The 26496-nt window shown below is 39.4% G+C and overlaps 1 protein-coding gene across 9 annotated transcripts in view; it reads right to left on the reverse strand.

Annotated features, from left to right (window-relative positions):
* DMD (dystrophin) overlaps window positions 1-12174 on the reverse strand; it is a 1566296-nt gene extending 1554122 nt beyond the window's left edge. For all 9 annotated transcript variants that reach the window (XR_011853162.1, XR_011853161.1, XM_072135922.1 and 6 more), the window contains exon 1: window positions 11925-12174. Coding sequence is in view for 7 of the 9 variants with exons in the window: in XM_072135922.1 (XP_071992023.1) it covers window positions 11925-12009 (85 nt within the window). In the remaining 2 variants the exon portion in view is untranslated. The remainder of the gene's footprint in view (window positions 1-11924) is intronic.
* Between the last annotated feature and the right edge of the window lie 14322 nt (window positions 12175-26496).

A 26496-nucleotide genomic window follows, 5' to 3' on the forward strand; every position in this document is an offset into this window, starting at 1 on the left:
GAGAGTTCTGTCCTCTATATAATGTTCTCAAACTGTTTCCAGGTACTAATGGGCTAAAATGGTGGCAAAAGTACAATGGCAGAACAAGAACATAGAATGTGAATCCAACTATGTAAATGCGTGCTTACCTAATGATTAGAAATTTCTTGTGCTCTTAAACTGTTGGACATTTTACTCTGAGGTTTTGGGAAATGCCTACTTTGTCTGCATACAGTATTTATTGTCAGCGAGTATTTTCCAGTGCTTTGTTATACAGTAGTACACACAGTGTTTCTTTTCTATAGCTTGTCCAGGCTAATTGTAGTAATACAGATTAAGCTGCATTATTCAGAGTGCTGAAAATATCATTATGAAGCCAATGCTGAAACTAAAGCATTGCATTCTGGGAAATAAGTCTTGGCTACCACAATATTATCATTTGTACTATAATTTTGCATTACGTATGTCCTGCATTTCAATCTATTATATCTAATTACTTAGCAGGAAATACACTTCACTTATAAACAGCTATGATTTTTCTACAGTTCATGTGAATAGTTCCATAACAGTAGAACATTATGTTATAATAAACCTGTTTTCACAGAATATAATTTATTGCAATTACACTGACAAATGAACTTTTTAACTCATAAGGTGGCAAAATGTTCACGATAAATCCAAACAACTAAGTATAAGTGAAATACTGGTGCCATAAATCGCATAATATATGCAATGTCAAAATGAGAACAAAACATATACTAAATTAAGGTAAATTGGGTAGGGATATTTAACGTACTTTCATATGCTATTTTAATAAGTTTATTTTATTTGATCTGTTTTAAATACTTTGTAATTTTTTAACAAAATAAAATGAATTGAGCACAGTATTTTATTGCCATACCTACACTGTAGGGCCATCAGTGCTTGGGCAGGAGGGAAATTTTAGGTAAGGATGGTTATAGTTTTAGTATTAGCTCATAAATAGCTACAGACAATTTTACTGAAGACTACAAACATCATTGTCTTAAAGGGGTTGGCCACTAAAACCAAACCTTAACTAGGTAAGTTCAAGACCCTAATGGGGTCACCCATATTATACTTACTCTGTTAAAGTTTGGGGTGAGTGGTTATGCCAGAGGGGGCATACAGAGATCAATAAGTGCATGTCGTCCATACCCTGAAAGCCGTCCGAACACAGGGCATCACAGGAAGTCCAGAGTCCTGCTCCTGGGGCTTACTGTGACAAAACCTAAACTTTAACAGTGTAAAGTATAATATGGGTGACCCTTATAATTACCCTGTTAAAGTTTGGAATTAGTGACCAACCCCTTTCAAACATGAAAAGCTGCTTTACAATACAATTGATCCACTAAATAAAGCTTGAACTAACTCAATGAAGTTAGTTTTCTAGAAATTTACATCATAATAATATAAAGTAAACTTAAGGCTAAATGGCCATTATGCATTGCCAATGAAAGTTCAATATACCAGGGAAAAGACTCTTTTAGGGGACTTCTAGATGTCTATATGCATGTGATTTTGGGTTTGTGTGTACAGGTGTGGTAGGGATATTATATTTACAAGTAGCAATTTTTGATGAAATCAATTATTAACACCATGATGTTGTTTTGCAATCCTGAAATCACTGCTGCATCACTTTCCACATCAGAATAAGTTTAAACGTCAAAATGTAGATTGGATATTTAATCAAAATGTTTTTACATTAAGACAGAATAAAACATTAATGGATATTCTCTCTCCATTTGGATAAGCTTTGTTGATTTGACTTTTTCAATTTCTACCCTATTACACAGCACATTATCATTTTAATTTTTCATCTCGTTTGTTAATGAAGGATGGCTTTTAACCTCAGTGTCTTCAATTATCTCAAAACTAAAGTGAACCATGTCAAACACTAAGCAGAGCACATAATATTACCATAAAAACATGGCCACATCTTTGAATGACATTGTCTCAAGACAAACCCATAATTATTGTTATATATTTTGCTTCTGACCATTTTCAGTGACCAGAGGGCTTTAAATATTGGTCAAGGGGGATATAAAAAAATAGCAAACATGCTATACTCACCTCTCTCCTTTGTTTGGTGCATCGTACTAATAACTGAAGACCTTTGTTTGTATACAGAGGCTCAGGGGTGATGCGGCACTGCCGTGATAACATGACTAAGCCTCTGTATTCAAATAGAGGTCAGATGTGAAGATTTGTGCTGCGCTGAGCCATGGAACAGAAGACAGGTGATTATAGCTGTTTTTGCATTAAAACCCTGATCCCAGACAACCTCTCTGAGGAATAACTTTCATTTCAATGTTTTTTAGTAAATGTGTGCAGATTGCGTCGTAAATAAACTTCCAATTTACTCAATTGAATGTCTTTTGTCAAAAAAAAGTGTATGCTCTCTACACTCAGTAAAGCTAACTTTTACATCCACCAGCAGATTTACCATCCGGCCTGGTATCTCCCTTCATTTAGAACATTATTATTATGTGATTTTTTTTTTTAAACTAAAATAATTTTTAAGCTAAAATAACATATCTGTCCCTAACTTTCACTTGCTGCTAGCACAAATAGGTAACATCTCTGCTTCCCATTCTGCTTTCCTCACTATTCCTATGTCCTAACTGCCTTAGTAAGCACATGCATGGAGGAATGATTCAATAAGATGGCTCTCATTTGCAAACTTAGAGGTCAAAATCCAACCAAGATCTGTTACCACACCATGTTTCCATCTTTGTATGTGCATTTGAAGATTTGTACAATAGGATTAGATACACTTCAGGACAACCCACGTCAAATGATATACTTTTGGGGGAACTTTTCATTTCTCATACATACATGGTAATGGGTAATGTTATATGGACGACCCTTCAAATAGTCTACTCATCATGCATGCTCACCAGAATTCCAAAGTCATAGCTGCTGGCCAAATACACCTTCAGAAATCTGTTCTCGTAGGTGAATTACACCCTTTCTGGCGTATTATGGTAATATTGTGGACCATCATTAAATAGGTTTCACTTATTTGCAGTAAAGTTTGACAAAGTGAATACTACTAGTAAAGCACCTCTTTTTCCTCCATGTCTTTGTTTATCAAGGATTTAAAAATAACTTACTGGAATACATTTTTGCTTACATAATGTGTTAAAAAACTATTAAAAAAATATACTGCCTTCTAGTCTACTGCCTTCACCACATGTTAAAATCACCTGGCAACTTGTTGTAGTGAAATGCACTGTTATTTCCAGAAAACCTCTCTTATTATTGTCCATTATGCCATTTCCAATTTATTCCCAGTTTAATCCAAATGCTAATGAGGCAGTTTGTTTTCAGCACTTGGAGCACAACTTTTCAAAACCTTATTCCATTGTCAACCAATGGTTTGGAAACCATTGCACTCTTTTCTACACCTTGGTGCCAACAGATTATAATGCTAGGGGTTGGGATTGGCTCATCCAACACACTTACACTGTAAATTCTGCTATGGATAGCTTGTTTTGGATTAGTCTTGTGTTTTTCCCAACCTCTATGTATATTCACACATGGCTGATGCAGTGAAAATTGCTTCCATTCAATTGAATAAGCTTCGTTTCCCAGCAAACAAATAGAGTTCTACAAGCTCCATTAACATAAGGATATTCAACGAAATTCCTCAAATCTGTTGCTTTTTTATATATACTCTAACAACACAATATCCCATACCACCAGAAACTGAATATGTATATAAAAAATATTATGAGCTAATATATATGCAAAATGGGAAGTAAATTTGTTCTCATAAAAAGGTCATCTTTTTATCCCAAACTATGGTTCTATTGGTTTGAGTGAATGTCTTATATGTAAAGAAAGATTTCAACATATTGCACTAAGTAGCTGAAAGAGCTAAGCTCCAGAACTGTTATTAATCTTTCTGTATCTCCATTGCTTTACAGTCTCCTATACAGATTAAATCTTTTACGCTATTTAAATTATGTGCAAAGATATTCATAAATTACTTTAACTAAAGTATTAGAGCTGACCAGCGTACAGTTTATTTTATGGCTCTCTCAAAGGTTCAAAATGGGTGATAAACTACAACCAGGCAGCCAATAAAGTAATGACGGTTTATATATATTATTGTATTCATTCAGTAATGACATAGTAGAAGACTTTTATTATAGAAATCTAATAGGCCATGGAGTTGGGTTAAACATAGAATGATATTTGTGATTATTTGTTGAGCTGCAGATATTTTGTAACCGTGTAGGCCGGCTACAAATCGAGGGGTCATATAAGGTTTCACTGTTTAGTCAATAGGAGGTAATTGAAAAAAACTGCTGCCTGCTCTAAATCTGCTCATTGTATGTATGAAGCAGCAGATGTGCTTCTCACTGCACCAAGTATAAAGTTAGACTAAATGTTCACATTTGCTATTGTGCAAATCCTAAAAGCCATGCTACAGCAAAAGAGAATTTTGTGTACATTTTAAGAAATAAAAAAGTATCAATACAACTGAACCTGTATATGGAGTCCATTGTGACCTACAAAGGCTCCTAGACACTCTAAGCAGTTTTTATTCATTTTAGAAATGATCGAACATTGACTTAAAATTGTACCATAATGGCCTCTCCATTCAGGATTTTCTTCACGTGTTTAATCTTGTGAAAGCATCTGCTGTGGCAAGGGGCTGACTGCTACAGTCAAGCTTACATACAGTATACCATAGACAATGAAGTGTGATAATTTAAACATGATCAAATACATTATTAAATAATTTACCAGTATACATCTATTAAAAGTGAAGCCTCCTTTTACTTCATCAGGCCGACACGTATAAAATAACATTGAACACTGTAAACAATTAAGGAGTCACAGATTGGCAGTAGAGTAATGCTTTCCTGAAGCCTCCTGACTTGAATGATGCATCATAGGTCAGATATGTTATCATGAACTACCTTTAGCAGCTGGCAGCCAGATTTCTGATAATGTGCCAGGATTATGGAACAGCAATCAAACGTGGAGGTATTTGTCCAGCATGACTGTTTACCACCCCCATGACTCCTTACTGATCACATTAATACTGTGTTCAAGTGTAATGTTAAATTTCCATAATATAGAAGTATATGATTATATACCTGACACTGTCCTAGATGTTGCCTAAATCTCCATGATGGTTTCCTTTAATGTCAAAATATAAACATATGCAAATTCAATGATGCTAACCAGCAGTGATTACAGATAAGTCCAAGGTAAATCATTTTGGGGTTTAGCTGATGAAATGCAAAGGTTCAAAGCTTTGGGCAGCTGTGGGAGCTATTTCAGGCACCTATTTCGGCAGGTGCAATGGTATGTTTGCAGCTGACATTTTGCAGTAAACTCCAGCTGTGCCTTAGTGGAAGCCATTTCTCTTAAAGGAAGATACAAATTTAACTTTTATGGCTAAATAGGATTTTAAAACATAGACATAGGAGGGTAATGCAGATTAAGGACATATTATTAAATGATTTAAAAAAAAAATAACATGGCACTTTGCTCTTTAAAGGGGTTTTCCCACCAATCAAGTTAGGCCTTATCCACATGACATGGCCTAACTTGCTGATCATGGGGGTTTCAGTGATGAGACCCCACAGATCATGAAAACGGAGGGGTCCAACAGGGTCCGGGGTACCAATCAGCAAGTTAGGCCTTAACCTGTGGATAGGGCTGAACTTGCTTGTTTGGAAAATCCCTTTAAGAAAGTCTTCTTCTTACCAGCTGCAAAATTGGGCTAATATTATCATTTTACAAAAGAAAATGTTTTCTACTGAACTTTAGAAACATCTTGAATAAGTCAGCAAGCAATAATATTAGTAGAAATGTGTTGAAATGCTGTCTACCCCAAGAAATAACACATTCAATATATTAGATTACGGTTCTGTGTAAATATAAGAGACAAATTGCATAAACAGAATCGACAGAATATTTTCAGCAATGTAACATAAATCATATTGTAGCAAGCATTTGCCAGTAAATGGCACAGATTGTTTTTTTACAAGAACGTTTGCAAATGTAAAGGTCACCCATCAAAAAGTGATAATCTTCAATGGCGCGTTCACTGCACTTTGCTCCCACAGGATCAAAATGGAAACTATCCTATGTAAAGAGCTGAATGCTCAGACTATTCTTGTGGTTATAACAGGAACTTGCAAAGTCATAGAAAAATATTGTTTTAAATAATTCTCTTTGAAACTTGAGTCAAAGTGGCAAAGGACCTCGCCAGATATATAGAGAAATCAGTTGTTCTGAAACTGCTGCATACATTTCAGATAATGGCAATAATTCTAGTCCTCATGTACACATAAGATGCTTATTGCACCATTTACTGTGTTTTTAGTTGGTGACAGGTTCCAATAGCCTTTGCAATGCTGATTTTAAAAATGCCATTGTCAGCATTCTGAATCGTTCCAATACTTATAACTTTATTTCACCTTAACTGGCTACCTTCAAGCAGTGTGTGGTTAGCCCTGGGGAAAGGGAGCCAGCTGCAGCAGCCTGTGTGATTGTGTCTCAGTCTCTTCACACATTCTTCCTCTACTCCACACTATCCATCTCCCTCCCTCGCCTGCACCTGACTGGAAGTGGGGAGGTGGAAGGGACCTGGATGAGTGTGGAGAAAAGGAGACTGAGACACAGACATACGGGCTGCTCCTCTCCTGCCCCGGGACTCACCACACACTACTGGCAGGGAGCCAGGTAATGTAAAATAAAGTTTTATAGTGTACTAAAATGATTCAGAATGCAGAAAAAGCCATTTTTAAAATCAGCATAGCATAGGCTATTGGAGCCTGCCACCAGATAAAAATGACATTCCTGGTGACAGATTTGCTTTAATCCTCCGAATCATGGATTTCTGCTGGAGCCTGGCTGTCAGTTAGTGCTGGGTTACTGCTATGATGGCATGGAGTTTACCTGAGTCCATGCCAGCACCAAAACATGTAGATGTATTTCATGGAATACGAAAAACACTGATCACCAAGATGTACAGTTGGGTTGTGATGCACATGAAGGTTAATTTTACCTTTGTGTAACTAGACGACTGTAAAAATGGAATTACTGTATATTCCAAGTTTTTAGCATTTGTCCTCATTCTGTTGTCCTCTTTGTATTTTGCATTGAACTTATTGGCAGCTCCTTCCTTGCTCTGAGTAGTTTCTGAAGTATTTTAACAGATCATAAATTATGTTTTCCCCAGGGCAGATGAAAGAGGCTTTGTGGCAGCTCATTGCACAGAGCTGAGAGCACAGCAGTGTGAAGACATGTGAACATGGAGAAATATTTGTAATATAAATGATACAGCCCTGCTGCTTTTTACAGTTAACGTAAGGTCTGCTTTCTAAGGGCACTTAAAAACAAATGTGTGGGTGACCAATATCGGTCTCCATAGACGCCTGTGGCGCCTGGCCGCAGTACGGTGAGCACACAACCATCGATGGGAAAAACATAGAGGATGTTCTATTTTTTCCAGTATATCCAGCCTGCATGGCTCCCTATGGAGAGGGGAGGGGTGATCAGGCTTTGGCCTGGGCGAACATACATGAAAGAGGCTTTGTGGCAGCTCATTGCACAGAGCTGAGAGCACAGCAGTGTGAAGACATGTGAACATGGAGAAATATTTGTAATATAAATGATACAGCCCTGCTGCTTTTTACAGTTAACGTAAGGTCTGCTTTCTAAGGGCACTTAAAAACAAATGTGTGAGTGACCAATATCGGTCTCCATAGACGCCTGTGGCGCCTGGCCGCAGTACGGTGAGCACACAACCATCGATGGGAAAAACATAGAGGATGTTCTATTTTTTCCTGTATATCCAGCCTGCATGGCTCCCTATGGAGAGGGGAGGGGTGATCAGGCTTTGGCCTGGGCGAACATACATTCGTGTAGAAGAGGCCTAACACTGTAGTTTACATAGTCAATTCTTGTCCTTGTATGTACTTGGTGATCCCTTTCTCACAGGAATATAACATAATGATTATTAAAATATTAGCTTCTAATATCACAGTGAAATGAAAACTTTACAGATCTACTGTTGACTTTTGAATGAACAAATACGACCATTAGCAGTGCTATTTTTTCTTTTATGAAATGTGAACTTCCACAAAGTCTGTTTTTGAAACTTCTGCCCTCCTGTTAGCATTAAGTAGAAAGGGAGTAACAACCGCTCAGACACATAGCTGCAATTCACTGATAGCTACCATACTGCTATATCACAATATTAGCTCATCTTTTCTGTACTGTAATCTGCACTTGAATGAAGGGACATCTTTCTGTAAGGTCAGTACTGAATCAGCCTGTAAGATAAGCTAGCACAATGTCTTCTATTGACACAATCGGTTTTCTGATCTTGGTGCTTGTTTAGTTCAGCGCGCGCCACTCTGGATCTCACAGCCCATACTTATCAGCATTGCCTCACAATCATCTTTCCGGTGGATGACTTATAGCCATGTAGAATATAGAAATTCACACTATTAGATGATCAGATTGTAGATTGATATCAATATTCCACTATTAAATTAATTAATTAATAGGGTTGAATATATAAACTCACATATAATTGTACAAAATAAAATTTGCGGAATGAAAACATTTCTGTACTTTTTTGTACTTATTATAAGGAACACTTTTTATTAAGCTGACATTTTCTCTGTTTTAAGGTGGCGTCAATTAAAACCAGGGTCTACAACTTTCCTGGCTTCTGTGACTGCTTGGCAAGGGATCCTAAAATAGCAAAGGTAGAAGACAAAGTGTATAGGCTCTGCATGAGGTGGTATCACATGGCGATCTGAGCTTTATAAGTGAGAGGTAGAGTAGAGTAAAAAGTTGTCAAAAAACTTAGATGTAGACGCTATGTCAGTGAAGACATTAAGTGGATGGGATTTTTTTGGAAGGGATGGGTAGAATTATTAGAAGGAAATGGGTAAGTATGTTGGAGGATCACAGAAGCATACTGGTGCTTTATGGGGAAACAAAAATTGACCAGCAAAACCTATTATCTGCAGAACCTAAAAAGGGATTGTTTGGTGTTTAAAAAACAAGGTTGCTCCTCTCCTGAAGATGGGTAGTGCCAGTATTATTAATAATCTCTATTCATCTCTATACAGATGAGCTACAATACTGACACAAACCATGGTCAGTTGTGTCACAGCTGTGCTTTTCAACCTCCAGACAACCCCTTTGACTGTCTTATTAAATGTAGCATTGTCACCTACTGCCCAAGAGTACTCAGAAGTAATAAAACGGTGTCACACTTTCTAACACCAGAAAACAACATTTGGCAAACTTTAAAGCAAGAGTTCACCTTGATCATCTTATATATTATAGAATGACATTTATAGCAATTAGATAATTTACTTCTGTTATCCACGTGGCTTACCAGAAGAAGTTTTTCAAGTAAAAGAGCATACAGCCGCGGGCAGGAAAGAGAAGGATAGAGCACTGCTCAGCCCTCCCCACTAAATAGAGAAGGAAGCGGCCAGCACCGAAAGATAGTGAAATATAGGACATGTCCTATAGTTCTTGTGCATGGTCATGGTACGGTGAGATAACGTGTGCTCACCACACAGCTGCCGGGCACCCTAGGGGATCACTAACCAGCAACAAATGGTACGCCCTGATATCAGTCCCTACTACATTTATTTAATAAGACCCTACTCAGTACTATACAGTACAATACATACACAAATAATTCTATTATTTTATTTTTTTTATATTTATTGAGTAATGCATTTTATGGTTTTCTTAAATCCAATGCAGTGAAATTACTTACATTTACTATTGGGCACATCTCAGGCCTCTATGTACAAGAAGGAAGCTACAAGTAGTCACTACATACAATGGTTTACATACATGTTTGGCCAGAAAACATGGCCTGTTTGTCAGTTACATTTCACAGCAACTGAGCTCACAGTATGATTGATTTGGCCTAAGGGTCGGCTGGGGTCACACACACTAGCTGTAGTCCAATAATATTGTTGTATCTATTGTTGTTATCTCTCTCCAAAGCCATTTTAAATATTCATAAAACTGGCACATAACAATGAATTCAGGTATACACATTGTTTTATTCATATTCCAGGCTTTGAGATTATTTATGTAAGATCATAACTTTTTAGAGGTGATAAAACCATTTCTATGATGAACTTACTCATCAGTAAGGTAAGGGTATCACATAGGTATAGTATTTGTCACAGGAAGGTGGAGATGTATGATTTATGTGACAAAAATAAAACTCTGGAAACAATTCTCCAACACCTAACTGAACAAAACATAGAAGAAAACTCATATAAATTTATACTTTTTTTTTTTTTTTTACAAACAACTGCATTTCTGTTTATTGAACTTTTGAAGTGTTTTGCAGGTCATAGGTTTTTTTTTTAATTAAAACATATCGTGCTTAGGATAATTTTTTTTTTATAGGTGTGTTTTTTGGCTTTAAGTAAAACATCAACATTACCAAAAAACTTCTATAGATGCCACAAAAAAAAAAACATTGAAAAAGATCTTTTCTGGGAGCTGGCTTGTGATGAACAGACCTGTTAAAATTTGGGTTCAGGAACTAGCACTGGTCACAGATATTAACTGTTTAAATGCTGCTGACAAAGTCACCTTTTGGGTAGGGTTGTCTCTCCTGATTACGTTATGAGGGAGCGACGACCCCCCAAAATGGTCCAGCACCAAGAGTCCAGTACCAGCAGCCAGCACTTAGTGCAGCTGTTAAACACGGGGGTTAGTTGAGCACAACGAAGGTTCGCTTCGACTCCACTCAACACCACTTATAACGTCACCATTGTCAAGCATTGCTAGATAACATATGTGGTAAACACATGTGAAGTAGCTTTATAGAAAATTATTTACTATTTGTTTGTTCCCTCAATCTTAATACTCATACAATATGCAATATTTATTTTCATAAATCATTTAAGTCGAGAACACATTTTAATAATTATTTGAGTACAGTATGTACATCTTCAGACAAAAAGTAAAATAAATATTATGTGCTAATATGACCTACAGTATAGAGTCCCATTTTAACTCCCTTATGTATGTGTGATAGCCATACACAAATCAACACCTGGTCACAGCCACATGTCAGGGGGTCTGCAAAGCTTTTATTTACTGTCTATCCCCATATACTAAGGTCATCTGAGTAGTTGTCTACTAACACAAAGCAGAAATATAATGTAATAATATACATAATATACATAAACCATGTAGTGCCATTACTGTATTACCCTTTTCATCTACTTCTCATTATACATTGACTTCATATAGCCCTGTGGTAGCTCATGACATATTTTATAGCGTCACGTAGCATGTTTAGTGAACATAAACTCAATATTGACTGCCGATAGATCAGTTTGCTGAGATGCTACAATGATAAATAAAAGAAACAGCTGAAATAAGATGTAAGATGTAAGCATAGCACACAGCTCTTCTGACCTGTCCCATTACACAAATGGCAGGAGTATCTGTCAGAAAATCTATCACTAAACAAAGACAAGGGCTGTCACAATTCACTCTCACACCAAAGATGAGCAGCAAATGGAGAAAAAAGAACCATTTTTCTATATCGATTTCATTCTTTAACACCCTGTTATTTTAGCTATTTTAGATGTACATTTTGTAATAAAACATTAATACCTCAAACAGATCAGAGTGAAATAGTAAAGTGCCATGTAACATCAGAGTATAGGATCAAGAGCATCAAATGACAGTTTTCAGCAAACCAGGGTTTAAAACAAGTAAAATTACATTATCAAATTAAATTCACAGCAACAGACAGTCCTGCAATGTGAGAGCTTCCTAGTAACAATAAATCTGAGGCAATAATAAATAATGTATTTAGCCACGGTCTGCCATATAATATTTACAGGCCTGTAGCCACTTCTCATTAATAACAATAACGCACTTACCCGATCGATTTTTGATCATGTCATTGAACTCATCAAGCGCCGCTTCCTCCCTGTTCTCCTCCCCTGGATAACCACTTTCAGCCATACTTTACTTGGGATGTAAAGTTGTAAATCAAGAATCCTGTGCCAAGTTTTCACTGTCTTCACTCTTCTTGTACAATACCTGAGGTCAGTGTTCAGCAAATATTTCAGAAAGCTCCTGAGATCACGTTATGTGCTAGAACCACTAGGTCAGACAGGCTGGCAAAACTGCAGATAGAGTTTGCATTGAAGAAGGAAGAGTAAACTGTCAGACTCACAGATCAGGGAAAACAGGTGCTGATCTGTTACTCCTTAAAATAGAAGCACCCTGTTTAAAACAAGTAGAATGTGAATGTGAAGTAAGGAATATTAAACCTGACACTCTATAAATCAGCATCAGGTTGTAGATTCCAGAAACTATTTCCGCACTCTTTCCAATCAATACAAAGACCAATAAAGTACCAAATTGCCAAAATAAACTCAGAGGGCATACATAATTCAGTTATACATCACTTAGGAGCTTGCATTCACGATATGATGGACCTCTGTTCAATATATATTGTATCAAAAAAACTAGAGAGGATGCCAAACATTACTAGCAACCACCATTAATCCTCTTGTATTTGAGGAAAATAGGCAAACAGAGCTCTTAGGTACATGTGTATTCATAGAACTAAAATACTATTTTACATTCAGAAAGATGTATGATAAATTATGTAAATATAAATTATGTATACACTATAATCACTAGCAATAATATTTTATTTGATAAGTATCTTTGAATAGTAAGTATTGGTTGTTAGAAAGCTAATTCAAAAAGAAGTTTCATGCCGAATGTACAGATGAGAGTGTTTATTTAGGAAAAGACAAATAATAATAGTTACATCAGGGCCAGATTAAGGGTCCCAGCGGTATAGAGCACCTCATTTAGCTGAAGTGGGGCCCCCTCCCGCAACAATATATGCAAAAGATACCCCATACTTATGCAGTTTCAAATATTAGCCCAAGTGCTAGAGATATTAGAAACAATAGTATATTTAGTTTTAGTTCATAAATTCATATCATTACAAAAACAATTCCAATTTTGGTCCATGGAAAACCAAATAATATAACTAAAAATACCATAAGACCAATATTCCAAAATAGTGCTACAATTCCCAAATGATCCCTCCAAACTGTGACCCAGAGCATTACCACAACATAAAGAAAATAACAACATACTGATAATAAACAGAACTCTCTCTATATAAACCAGTATTACCAATAAATATAAACTCCATATATTGATCTTTATCACCATATTGTTATAATACAATATCACTAGTGATACCTCTGTACAAGGCCCACATAATAATGCTACATCATGATGATTACCATTACATAATGTCTGAATGTATACCTATACACAGTGACTAGTATTTTCGCCATATAGTAGTAGATAACAGTCCTGCACAAAGGCTGCAGTGTAATCCAATGACTTACAGATGGCGTCTCTTGTCTCTTCCCTTTGATCTGATCTTCCAGGCGACTTCTTCCAGCCACAACAAATCTCTATGGGACAGGCATGGTCAGCATCTTCCTATATACTCCTTACACCTGACCCCCACATATATCATTTATAGAAAACAGAAAATGAAAACCAAATCCGCTGTAGAAAACGGCGCAATGGTGCAAGAGAGACAAAAAAACAGATAAAAGTCCAATATCCAAAAGTAGAAATGCAAGAATACAAAAATCCCTCTGCATCAAAGTCCTCCGTATGTATTAGATATTAAAAATTAAAAACAGTCAATAAGAAAAAACACAGTGGGGCACATTTACTTACCCGGCCCATTCGCGATCCAGCGGCGCGTTCTCTGCACAGGATTCGGGTCCGGCTGGGATTTAAGATGGTAGTTCCTCCGCCGTCCACCAGGTGGCGCTGCAGCGCCGAAAATAATCTTAACGCCCCGGAATGCACCATCCCATAGAAGGTGAAGGTGAGCGCTCCCCAAGCGACACATTTTCGGTTTTTAAATGCGGCGGTTTTTCCGAATACGTCGGGTTTTCGTTCGGCCATGCCCCCCCGATTTCTGTCGCGCGCATGCCGGCCCCGATGCGCCACAATCCGATCGCGTGCGCCAAAAACCCGGGGCAATTCATGTACAAGCGGCGCAAATCGGAAATATTCGGGTAACACGTCGGGAAAACGCGAATCGGGCCCTTAGTAAATGACCCCCAGTACCTCTGTATACACACAATTGTGCAATAGGGTTTTGCATAAAACTTTTCTTTTTATTTCATACACTCACAAAAAACTTCTGATAAAAAGGCCTTATAAAAATGTGTGATTGCACGTTCGACATTAACAGCCCGACTCCGAGTTTCGCCAGGTGGCTTCATCCGGGGCTTGAACCATTGTGTGTTCTCTCTTTCCTTATCGGTGAATGGACTTGAAGTGTTCCCTTTCCGGATCGGAGCGGAACCAACATTGGAGGAGTTGAGTTTCTGAGTCGGAAGACCGGACACTTGCACTGCATTTCCAGTGGGAGCCGCAGGATCCACGGGCACTTCGAGCTGAAAAGAATGCTACACCAAGGGGGGATAACGCACAAATAAGGTTTCTTCTGCCTCTACTCGGGTATATGTCTATGAAAATGGAGAGGTACTGTGTTTTTTCTTATTGACTGTTTTTAATTTTTTAATATCTAATACATACGGAGGACGTTGATGCAGAGGGACTTTTGTATTCTTATATATCATATATACCTCTCACACCATAACTGATCACACTATACCCTCACATATATCATATATACCCCTCACACCACAATTGACCAGACTGTGCCCCCCAGTATATCATATGCACCTCTCACACCACAACTAACCACACTGTGCCCCACATATATCATAGGCTGTCTTGGTGGTTGGATGCTGTGATTATTGCATTTCCCACCCAAGGCTTATACCCAAGTCAATAGGTTTTTCCAGATTTTTCCAGATGTGCATATACACACTTTAACCCCAAATGTTATCTGAAATTAAAAGTTTCAATTTCTATATGAACTAACATACCGAAAGGCTGTTGATAATTGACTCCTTTACTAAATATCTCATACACTAAATAACTAACACACAAATTGTGAGTATAAACTGACTAGAGATAACAGACTGTTATAACTTGTGGATGATTAAATACCAACAGACTTTAATTTCAGAGGGGTAGGGAGGGTCCCTCGGTGTCGTATTCCCATAATATTACAGTGGGAAACGTCTGTAACATATGTTGTAAGGACTCATCAGAATCCCACTGACGTGTCCTTATTATGTTCAGCACTAAACAAGATGTGAATTTAGCCTTAGCTAATAAGGTGATTATTGCTCAAAATGGTTAAAGGAAGCTCCCCCTCCCTTCTAAAAGATATAATTTGGTTGATAAAGTAGTTAAATATGCAAATTTGGATAGGAAGGATAAATAGAATGGAATATGGGAACAATGGCTGAAGTAAGGAAATGGGGGGCTATGCCTGCCAGCATGGGTGCTGGGGGGCAACCGGGTCTTAGCCCCCACCGGTGCTGTGCTGCAGCGACGGTGATGACATGTGATGCCGCACACAATAGTGTAGGGACCCACTACAACGAGGTCACCGTGAAATGGTTAGTGGGGCTATACAATTTATCCAATTTTATCAAAATGTAACTAAGAACTTCGAGTTCGGTATATAATGTAGCCTAGCGGCAGTAGATCATTGTTTGATGTGTGGATGTCCAGTTCTTTTTCTTTCCCCATGTTGAAATGGATTTGATTGTTTGAGTTATTATTTTTTTTGGTTTCCTTTCTATCCTCTTTGTCAGAAAGAAGAGGATTAGGCAGGGTGAAAATATGTACTTTGAAAATTGAATGGCGTCTGTTCAAATTGTCATATTTTTAGGAGAAATTTAATAAAGATCTTTTGAAGGAAAAAATCGCATTATTCTGACACAAATTACTTTTACTACTCATACTGTGGTGTGCAGATCTGTGTTAATTGAAAATTTTTGCAAGATGACCTGAATTTTTTTATTGATTCCAATATACAGACTGTTTGACCTCTTGATCACTTCTTATTCAAATTTTTATGATGGCAAAAAAATGCTCATTCAAACATTTTGAATTGCTTCTTCCATTACTGGGTTCCCTGCAATAGTTCCCTGCAATAGTTTGATAGATTAGGCATTTGTGGACAAGGCAATACATATTTGTGATTACAGATCCTGATATGACAGCAAGGGATCCTTGGTAAGGCTGTCATAGTTACTGACTGGCGACATCATATAACCTCACGGGAGCACTGATGGAATCCAAGATGGTGGCATCCATCCAAGTACCATGGTCAATTTTGCCAGGGCCCAGTAAACACCCAACTATGGAGTTTGCTCAGCCTTTGAGCCCTCTCCATATACCCTTAACGCTCCTCAACAGTAATACAATGGCACATGTTCTTAAGGGATTTATATGTGTATTTGAATTATTATTAGTGTATCTATTAGAGATGAGCGAACATACTCGTCCGAGCTTGATGCTCGATCGAGCATTAGCGTACTCGTAACTGCTCGTTGCTCGGACGAGTATTTCGCCCGCTCGAGAAAATGGCAGCTCCCGCCGTTTTGCTTTTTGGCGGCCAGAAACAGAGCCAATCACAAGCCAAGAGACTCTACACTCCACCCAGCATGACGTGGTACCCTTACACGTAGATAGCAGTGGTTGGCTGGCCAGATCAGGTGACCCTGGGAAAGACTAGCCGCTGCCCGCGCTGCTCGGATCATTCTCTGTCTGGATGCCGCTAGGGAGAGAGCTGCTGCTGGTCAGGGAAAGCGTTAGGGTGTTCTATTAGCTTACTGTTAGGCAGGAGTGATTCTAAAAGAACCCAACAGCCCTTCTTAGGGCTACAATAACGTTATAATTTTTTTTTTTTTTTATTTGCAGCTAGTACCATATTGTGAGGAATTTGCAGGGGGACTTGCTACCGTTGTGTTTAGCTCTTAGTGACACACATATCCACCTCAAACACCAAAGTGGGAAAATTTATTAGGGGTTTGAGTAGAATTAGGCACAGTCTGCCAGTTTCTTTTTATTTTACATTTATTGTTTTAATAACTCAGTGTCATCTCATCTTGCATAGTAGTGTGTAGTAATACTTGGCTAGAAAATAGCCATAGGAGAATACAAACGGCTTAATTACGCCTACAGTAGCGTTATATATATTTGATTTCTGGTTGATCTGCTGGTGGCTGTAGTTGTTGCAGTGCATCTACTAGTAAATTGTGAGCAATTTGGAGTCAGACTTGCGACCACTGTGTTTTAGTGACGCACATATCCATCGCAAAGACCGAAGTGGGAAAATTTATTAGGGCCCGGGGTTGTATTTCAATTAGGCACAGTCTGCCATTTCCTTTTTTATTTTACGTTTATTTTTTTCATAACTCAGCGTCATCTCATCTGGCATAGTAGTGTGCTGTAATACTTGGCTAGAAAATAGCCATAGGAGAATACAAACGGCTTAATTACGCCTACAGTAGCGTTATATATATTTGATTTCTGGTTGATCTGCTGGTGGCTGTAGTTGTTGCAGTGCATCTACTAGTAAATTGTGAGCAATTTGGAGTCAGACTTGCGACCACTGTGTTTTAGTGACGCACATATCCATCGCAAAGACCGAAGTGGGAAAATTTATTAGGGCCCAGGGTTGTATTTCAATTAGGCACAGTCTGCCATTTCCTTTTTTATTTTACGTTTATTTTTTTCATAACTCAGCGTCATCTCATCTGGCATAGTAGTGTGCTGTAATACAGGCGGTCCCCTACTTAAGAACACTCGACTTACATACGATCCCTAGTTACAAACGGACCTCTGGATATTGGTAATTTATTGTACTTTAGTCCTAGGCTACAATAAACAGCTGTAACAGTTATCAAATGTATCTTTGATTAAGTTTTATTGTTAATCCTGATTCTTATGACAACCCAACATTTTTAAAATCCAATTGTCACAGAGACCAAAAAAGTTCTGGCTGGGATTACAATGATAAAATATACAGTTCCGACTTACATACAAATTCAACTTAAGAACAAACCTACAGACCCTATCTTGTATGTAACCCGGGGACTGCCTGTACTTGGCTAGAAAATAGCCATAGGAGAATACAAATGGCTTAATTACGCCTACAGTAGCGTTATATATATTTGATTTCTGGTTGATCTGCTGGTGGCTGTAGTTGTTGCAGTGCATCTACTAGTAAATTGTGAGCAATTTGGAGTCAGACTTGCGACCACTGTGTTTTAGTGACGCACACATCCATCGCAAAGACCGAAGTGGGAAAATTTATTAGGGCCCGGGGTTGTATTTCAATTAGGCACAGTCTGCCATTTCCTTTTTTATTTTACGTTTATTTTTTTCATAACTCAGCATCATCTCATCTGGCATAGTAGTGTGCTGTAATACTTGGCTAGAAAATAGCCATAGGAGAATACAAACGGCTTAATTACGCCTACAGTAGCGTTATATATATTTGATTTCTGGTTGATCTGCTGGTGGCTGTAGTTGTTGCAGTGCATCTACTAGTAAATTGTGAGCAAACTGGAGTCAGACTTGCGACCACTGTGTTTTAGTGACGCACATATCCATCGCAAAGACCGAAGTGGGAAAATTTATTAGGGCCCGGGGTTGTATTTCAATTAGGCACAGTCTGCCATTTCCTTTTTTATTTTACGTTTTTTTTTTTTTTTATAACTCAGCGTCATCTCATCTGGCATAGTAGTGTGCTGTAATACTTGGCTAGAAAATAGCCATAGGAGAATACAAACGGCTTAATTACAGGGCATCACGGCGCAGACTGATCTGTGGCTGGCACCGCTGAACCTGAAGCCAGGCATGGTTGTGTGTGACAACGGCCGTAACCTGGTGGCGGCTCTGCAACTCGGCAGACTGACACATGTGCCATGCCTGGCCCATGTGTTAAATCTGATAGTTCAGCGTTTCCTCAAGACATACCCCAATCTGTCTGATTTGCTCACGAAGGTGCGCCGCATCTGTGCGCATTTCAGGAAGTCCAGCACAGATGCTGCCACTCTCAGGGCAGCGCAGCGCCGCCTCCAACTGCCCGCTCACCGACTGTTGTGCGACGTGCCCACGAGGTGGAATTCAACACTGACCATGTTATCCAGAGTTTACCAGCAGCGCCGAGCGATTGTAGACTGCCAGATGTCAACTTCCACCAGAACTGGTAGTCAGGTCAGTCAGCTTCCTCAAGTCTACAATGAGGAGTGGACGTGGATGTCTGATATCTGTCAGGTGCTGAGTAACTTTGAGGAGTCAACACAGATGGTCAGTGGCGATGCCGCCATCATCAGCCTCACCATCCCGCTGCTTGGCCTGTTGAAAAACTCTTTGGTCAGCATGAAGTCGGAAGCTTTGCGCTCCTCACAAGAGACGGGGGAAGAAGATTCCCTTGTTGATAGCCAAAGCACCCTTAGGTCTGTTTCTCAGCGCATATCGGAGGAGGTGGAGGTGGAGGAGGATGAGGAGGAAGAGGAGGAGAATGTTGGCGAGACACAAGAGGGGACCATTGTTGAGTCCTTCACTGTTGAGCGTGTATGGGCAGAAGAAGAGGAATTGGAGGAGTTGGAGGAGGAGGAAATAGACAGTCAGACCAGTGAGGGGAGCGAATTCTTACGCGTTGGTACTCTGGCGCATATGGCAGATTTCATGCTAGGCTGCCTATCCCGTGACCCTCGCGTTCAAAGAATTTATTCCAGCACCGATTACTGGGTGTTCACTCTCCTGGACCCACGGTACAAGCAAAATCTTTCCACTCTCATCCCTGGAGAGGAAAGGAGTGTGAGAATGCATGAATACCAGCAGGCCCTGGTGCACAAGCTGAAACAGTATTTCCCTTCTGACAGCGCTAGCGGCAGAGTGCGTAGTTCTGCGGGACAAGTAGCGAGGGAGAGTAGGCGAGCAGGCAGCTTGTCCAGCACTGGCAAGGGTACGCTTTACAAGGCTTTTGCCAGCTTTATGTCACCCCAGCAAGACACTGTCACCTGTCCCCAGTCTCGGCAGAGTAGGGCTGATCTTTACAGAAAGATGGTGAGGGAGTACGTAGCTGACCATACCATCGTCCTAAATGATCACACAGCTCCCTACAACTACTGGGTTTCAAAGCTGGACATGTGGCACGAACTGGCGCTGTACGCCTTGGAGGTTCTTGCCTGCCCTGCCGCTAGCGTCTTGTCCGAGCGGGTTTTCAGTGCAGCTGGTGGCATCATCACCGATAAGCGTACACGCCTGTCGACTGACAGCGCTGACAGGCTGACGCTTATCAAGATGAATAAAGCATGGATTTCTCCTAATTTCCAATCTCCAGCAGGTGAAGGAAGCTCAACCTGAATAATTTATCCACTCCTCCTCATTTTCCTCCTTCTCCTGCTCTTTGTACAGTAAAGCAGAGGAAACTGGCTATTTTTTGACAGGGCCCACTGGCTCTACCTATAGTACTTTATGCATTTAATTCTTCTGGAGGGCCACCGACCCGGTCCTCTGTTTTAAACAATTTTTGGGAGTGCCACATACAGGCACTCAATCTATTCAATTTTTCTGGAGCTCCACCTACCTGCTCCTCTGGTTTGAAACATTTTTTGGACTGCCATATACAGGCACTCAATCTATTCCATTTTTCTGGAGGGCCACCTACCTGCTCCTCTGGTTTAAAAACTTTTTTGGACTGCCACATACAGGCACTCAATCTATTCCATTTTTCTGGAGGGCCACCTACCTGCTCCTCTGGTTTAAAAACTTTTTTGGACTGCCACATACAGGCACTCAATCTATTCCATTTTTCTGGAGAGCCACCTACCTGCTCCTCTGGTTTAAAAACTTTTTTGGACTGCCACATACAGGCACTCAATCTATTCCATTTTTCTGGGGGGCCACCTACCTGCTCCTCTGGTTTGAAAAATTTTTTGGACTGCCACATACAGGCACTATCCAAATTGAATTGTCTCCATAGCAGCCTCCACACGTTGTCTCCATTGCTACCTCCAAAAGTCGTCCATATAGCTGCCTCCATACATCGTCCCTTTATCAAACGAGGTTTGTCAGGCCGAAATTTGGGTTGTTTTCATGGATTCCACATCAAAGTTGTTAACTTTGTCGCCACCCTGCTGTGTTATCCACAAAATACACTGGCAAACTTTTACCATTTACGGATATTATTTCAGCGCTTCTTGCGCATCTGTTTACATTCCCCTCACCCGCCATATCCCAAACTTATAAGAACGCTACTACACTTGATCTTATACAAAAGGTTCTTAGAAGTGCTGTTTGCGGAGTAGCCTAGAGACAGGGGCTTGGATTGGCGAAAGCTCGCCTGGCAGCGGAGCGCCAGCTCCATGCCAAGAACCAACTAACATAGTTTTAACTGCAGCACCTTTAATCTACTACTAGTTTACTGCCTCCATACATGCCCGCCTTATCAAACGTGCTGTGTCAGGCAGAATTTTGGGTTGTTTTCATGGCTTCCACAACAAACTTGTTAACTTTGTCGCCACCCTGCTGTGTAATCCACAAAATATACTGGCAAACTTTTACCATTTACGGATATTATTTCAGCGCTTCTTGCGCATCTGTTTACATTCCCCTCACCCGCCATATCCTAAACTTATAAGAACGCTACTACACTTGATCTTATACAAAAGGTTCTTAGAAGTGCTGTTTGGGGAGTAGCCTAGAGACAGGGGCTTGGATTGGCGAAAGCTCGCCTGGCAGCGGAGCGCCAGCTCCATGCCAAGAAACAACTAACATAGTTTTAACTGCAGCACCTTTAATCTACTACTAGTTCACTGCCTCCATACATGGTCCCCTTATCAAACGAGCTGTGTCAGGCAGAATTTTGGATTGTTTTCATGGCTTCCATGTTAACTTTGTCGCCACCCTGCTGTGTAATCCACAAAATATACTGGCAAACTTTTATCATGTACCGATATTATTTGAGCGCTTCTTGCTCACCTCCTTTGGTTCCTCTCTGCTACCCATTGGTTTGAAGCCTGAGTCCATTTAGGGTATGTCGCCATGCCACTCTCTAGCCTTCCGCTGCTGCCGCTGCCTCTGCATGCCGTCCCCTATAGTGTCAGGGTCAATTATTGGATGTTTTAGATGCTATCTAGCTTCATTCTGTCACTCTGTCATGGCCATGCTGTTGCCCATAATTTTGGCATAATGGTGCATTTAAGCAGCCTCAGAGGCATCCATGCATGCTGCCCCTGCTTTTTCCTGTCCATTTCCGTGGTGTTTCCATCCTTTTCTGAGGTTCCCAGGTGTTTGGCCAAGCTTCCCTGTGCAGAGCCTTGGTCCCCTTGAAAAATGCTCGAGTCTCCCATTGACTTCAATGGGGCTTGTTACTCGAAACGAGCACTCGAGCATCGGGAAAAGTTCGTCTCGAATAACGAGTACCCGAGCATTTTAGTGCTCGCTCATCTCTAGTATCTATCTAATTAATAAACAGCTTTATTGAAAATTGTAAGTATTGTAATGTTGTGTTATATGGCAGCTTTAAAACATTCAGTGTTCTTTGTGTGGTATGTTAGAGGCTGAACAAAAGGCTGAAAAGCTAAAATGAATTGTACTTTTATTATATTACTCAATAAAATTCATTCACAGTAAAAAATGTCATGATTCCAAAATACAAGATAGCTGTATAGGAACTGGGTCGCATAACAAAATGGCAGGAATACACTCACTAAATGAAAAGTTGCCGGTCACTTAATTACTACATAGGGGCTTAATACCTAACTATATACGCGACAATCCTTTCTCTTCAGCCAAATAGCTACCATATAATCTAACCCCATAACCCATCTTATACATATAACCTTAGACTGACGTGAATTGCTTACCCATGTTAAGAGACTAAACATCTTGCACCCCGTCACATCACATTTTTATTGTGAATTAATTCTAATAAAATTAAAGTACAATTCATTTAATTAGCTATGTGTTTATGGCTCTATTTAATGGTAGTATAATGTATTGAGAGAAGTCCACACATAATATAGGGGGGAGGGGGGGTCTATCAATGATGACCTAGCCCTTGAAAATCAGGTAAAAAGGATACAATTATTAATACTTATACCTATATTGTAAAAGTGCTTCTGACAGTAAATAGAGTGCACTAATACATAGATTGTAAAGGTGCTCCTGTCATTGAGTAGCTTGCACTAATAACTAGATTGTAAATGTGATCCTGTCAGTGAGTAGCTTGCACTAATAACTAGATTGTAAATGTGATCCTGTCAGTGAGTAGCTTGCACTAATAACTAGATTGTAAAGATGCTCCTGTCATGGAATAGCATAAATTAATACATAGATAGGCTGCTCAAAAAAGTACAATTTTGGTATTCCAGAGAAAAAGGCTTTTGTGTAATTTACATTACTTGTTAAATGCAGGAAATTAGTAGTAAAACAATGTTAGATTTGCATTGTTAATTATAATTTTACTGTACAGATAAAAACAATTTCCTCAGTACGATAAATTGAAACCCAAAATTGTGCTATTAAAAGCTAAATTTCATCCTGCAAAACCCCATCCAAGTGCAAGAAGACATTGATGGAGAAAAAAAAACAAGAATAGTCTGGAGGCTGGACATTTGCAGAAACCCGTCAATGGGACAACATTGACTTGCACATTGGAGTATTGGATATTGGAGTACTTGAATATTGGAGTAATATACATCTCTTAAGTGTTGTGATAAGACAGAAATTAGTTTTTATAAAATGAAACCCTTGACAATTAGGGATCTTTTACTGAATACGAAGTAAAAGTTATGTTTTATATATACATTGTTTTTTTCCATCTTGCTTGTACCACTGACTTATGACTAAAGTCTGGGTTTGGGTTCTGCGAATCCAAATCTTCAATGTTCGGCACAAACCTTATCATCTCGGTTTGGGCCCATCCATCACTATCCTTCAATACTCCTTTTGTCAATCAGCTCTGTAAAGGTGGGCTATGGGTTTTTTTTGACAAATGATGATATCAGATAATATTCGTGAAGGCAAAATAGGTATAAAAAAAGCGACAAAAATATACAGTTTGGCATATACAGTAAATTTTCTTGTTAAATATTGCACTACAACATAATAAAAGGAAAAAAGGAAAATATGGGTGTGATTATTATTAAATAAATTTATAAATACTGTGCAAAAATAGTTTGATATTTTCTCTGAAATGTGTATGAAGAGAGTACACCAGCAGTTTTGAGTACACAAAGCTACAATCGGTGTTTGTTATTGGCCCTGGAGAATTGTGTATCTGTAGTGCCCTGTATCAGAGGAGCAGTGAACTTTGGACATTTGTGAACATTTGAATATTTCCCCTATGCAAGCTTAACACTTTTTACTTTATTTTACATCAAGAGTTAACTTGCATCTGTCACGAAACACACTTGTGATCATAGAAGACAAGCACTGAGCAATATTTCTTGAGTTTTATTCCAATACAGCAAACAGGTTACATATCAGCCAAGTCCTATGGAAGAGCGCCACAGCTTGCTCTCCAGCCAGAGGTTCCTCAACAACTGCCTCTAACCAGTTTTAAACAATAGCCCTACACCCAACTCCACCCCCACCTTCTCTGCTACCTGGTTATCACCTAGTGGGGGTTGTTGGGAATTTATTACTCTAGTACAGAAAAACCCCACTGGATCTGTGGAGTCACAAAGACTTCTGGAGGAGAGTAGAACATTCCAGGACTACAAACCTCCAGAGAATAGAAATGGTACATATGAATGATTATAAGATAATACAAATGTAACACACTACCACCAATTGGTGATATATAATGAAATACGTCACAGCCTACTGTGACAGCATCTATCTACCTATTTTGTTATATACATTCACTTTATTATTACTGTATCTGTGTAGACTAGTAGAAAGGGTTAACGGACATTGAGAGACATTTCTGACTGTGTATTTGTAACTAAAGACGAGTCAGTAATTTTTCACAGTTTGTTTTGAAGAAGAAAAATCCTGGGTTCACATCATGTTCTGTGCCATATCAGGCACATCAGGAAAAATCTGACGTGTCCTTACAACGTATGTCCTAGACGTATCCCATTGTATGCCTATTGAATCTGGGGGGAAGAGTGTACATTGGCAGCAGCCAGCAATTGGCTGCTACCCATGAACAGAGTGTTCCCCCAGTAATGTCACTGTCCTAATATATACACAGTGACACCACCGGGTCCCCCCTCCTGCCAAGCAACTTATGCCCTCTGCGGGGCTGTGGGGAGAGATGCAATATGTTGCTACATCTTTCTATCCCGCATTTTTTAACTTACGGGAGGAATAGTGGTCAGACTGTGCCTCCGTCTGCACTATTTGTCAATGGATACACTAAGCGGATATGTCAGTTGCGTATATGCTTAGCGTATACCAAAAACATAATGTGAACCTAGCCAAACAGACTAATTTACCAGAAAAATGAAGTAATTATAGGCGCACATCAGGTAAAAATGTACTTGTTTATTTGTGCAGCCAGAAAATCTTGTAACGTTTTCGCAAAATTCTTGCCTTCGTCAAATTACAATAATTCTAGATTATCACTTCAGCATGTCCACTCCATAATCCATCTTTCTACTCTTACATCCATCCTTTACACTATATCCATTTTTACTTTATGTTTAACACACCATATATTTTGTTGATGCTTTTTTTACATAGTCCATCCATTCTGTATAGCCCCCTTCTCTAGATTCAGACTACCTCTCTACCATGTTCACCTCATGATTTTTCCTATATACTATATTGCTAGCTACATGCACAGCTACTCTAAGTACTCATGTGCATGCTCTAGACACATTGGGGCAGATTTACTTATCCGGTCTGTGGAGTTCAACGAAAGTGCATTGTCCGACCATAATGCACTGTACCACAATTCACTAAGATTGTGCGCCCGATATCCTGCAGGTGTTGCTTCCCCGCTCAGGTCCGCTGGAGTTCACCTTTTTCTTCATGGTGCATGTAAGTGCATTGACTTGTGACACAATTTGAAAGTTAAATCCAACGCTCAGTAAGAATCTGTCGGATCATCCCATGCCAGCTGAGCCAAATCCCAGTGCAGACACCTGTTAAATACCTTTCAAAGCCATTCAACTCCTATAAAATAGCGCACAGTCCTACGAAAGTGTGATCCACGACGCTTAGCAAATAAGCCCCATTGTGCCGACTGCAATACACCTTAGTCACCATTTGCTACACACATCTCCTTTATTTACGGGTTCTAACAGAGGTATGACCTCCTATACTCAGCTCCGGACAAGGTCTTCTGGATTTCCCCGACATGCAGTATACACTCCTCCCCCACCCACAGGGGTGTGGCCTTCTGTTTGTATACTCTCTTAACCAAGCAGTTGACCGTCACAACTCAAGCAGCACAGATGTGCTTTTCATATAGCACTACACTTAGTGTTTATATCTGACTCTCTTTCTCCTTAGTAGCTCATGGTAAGCTTAACCCTATACTTATGCAGTACATGT

The sequence above is a fragment of the Engystomops pustulosus genome, chromosome 2 (genome assembly GCF_040894005.1).
Source record: "Engystomops pustulosus chromosome 2, aEngPut4.maternal, whole genome shotgun sequence".
Taxonomy (NCBI): Eukaryota; Metazoa; Chordata; class Amphibia; order Anura; family Leptodactylidae; genus Engystomops; species Engystomops pustulosus.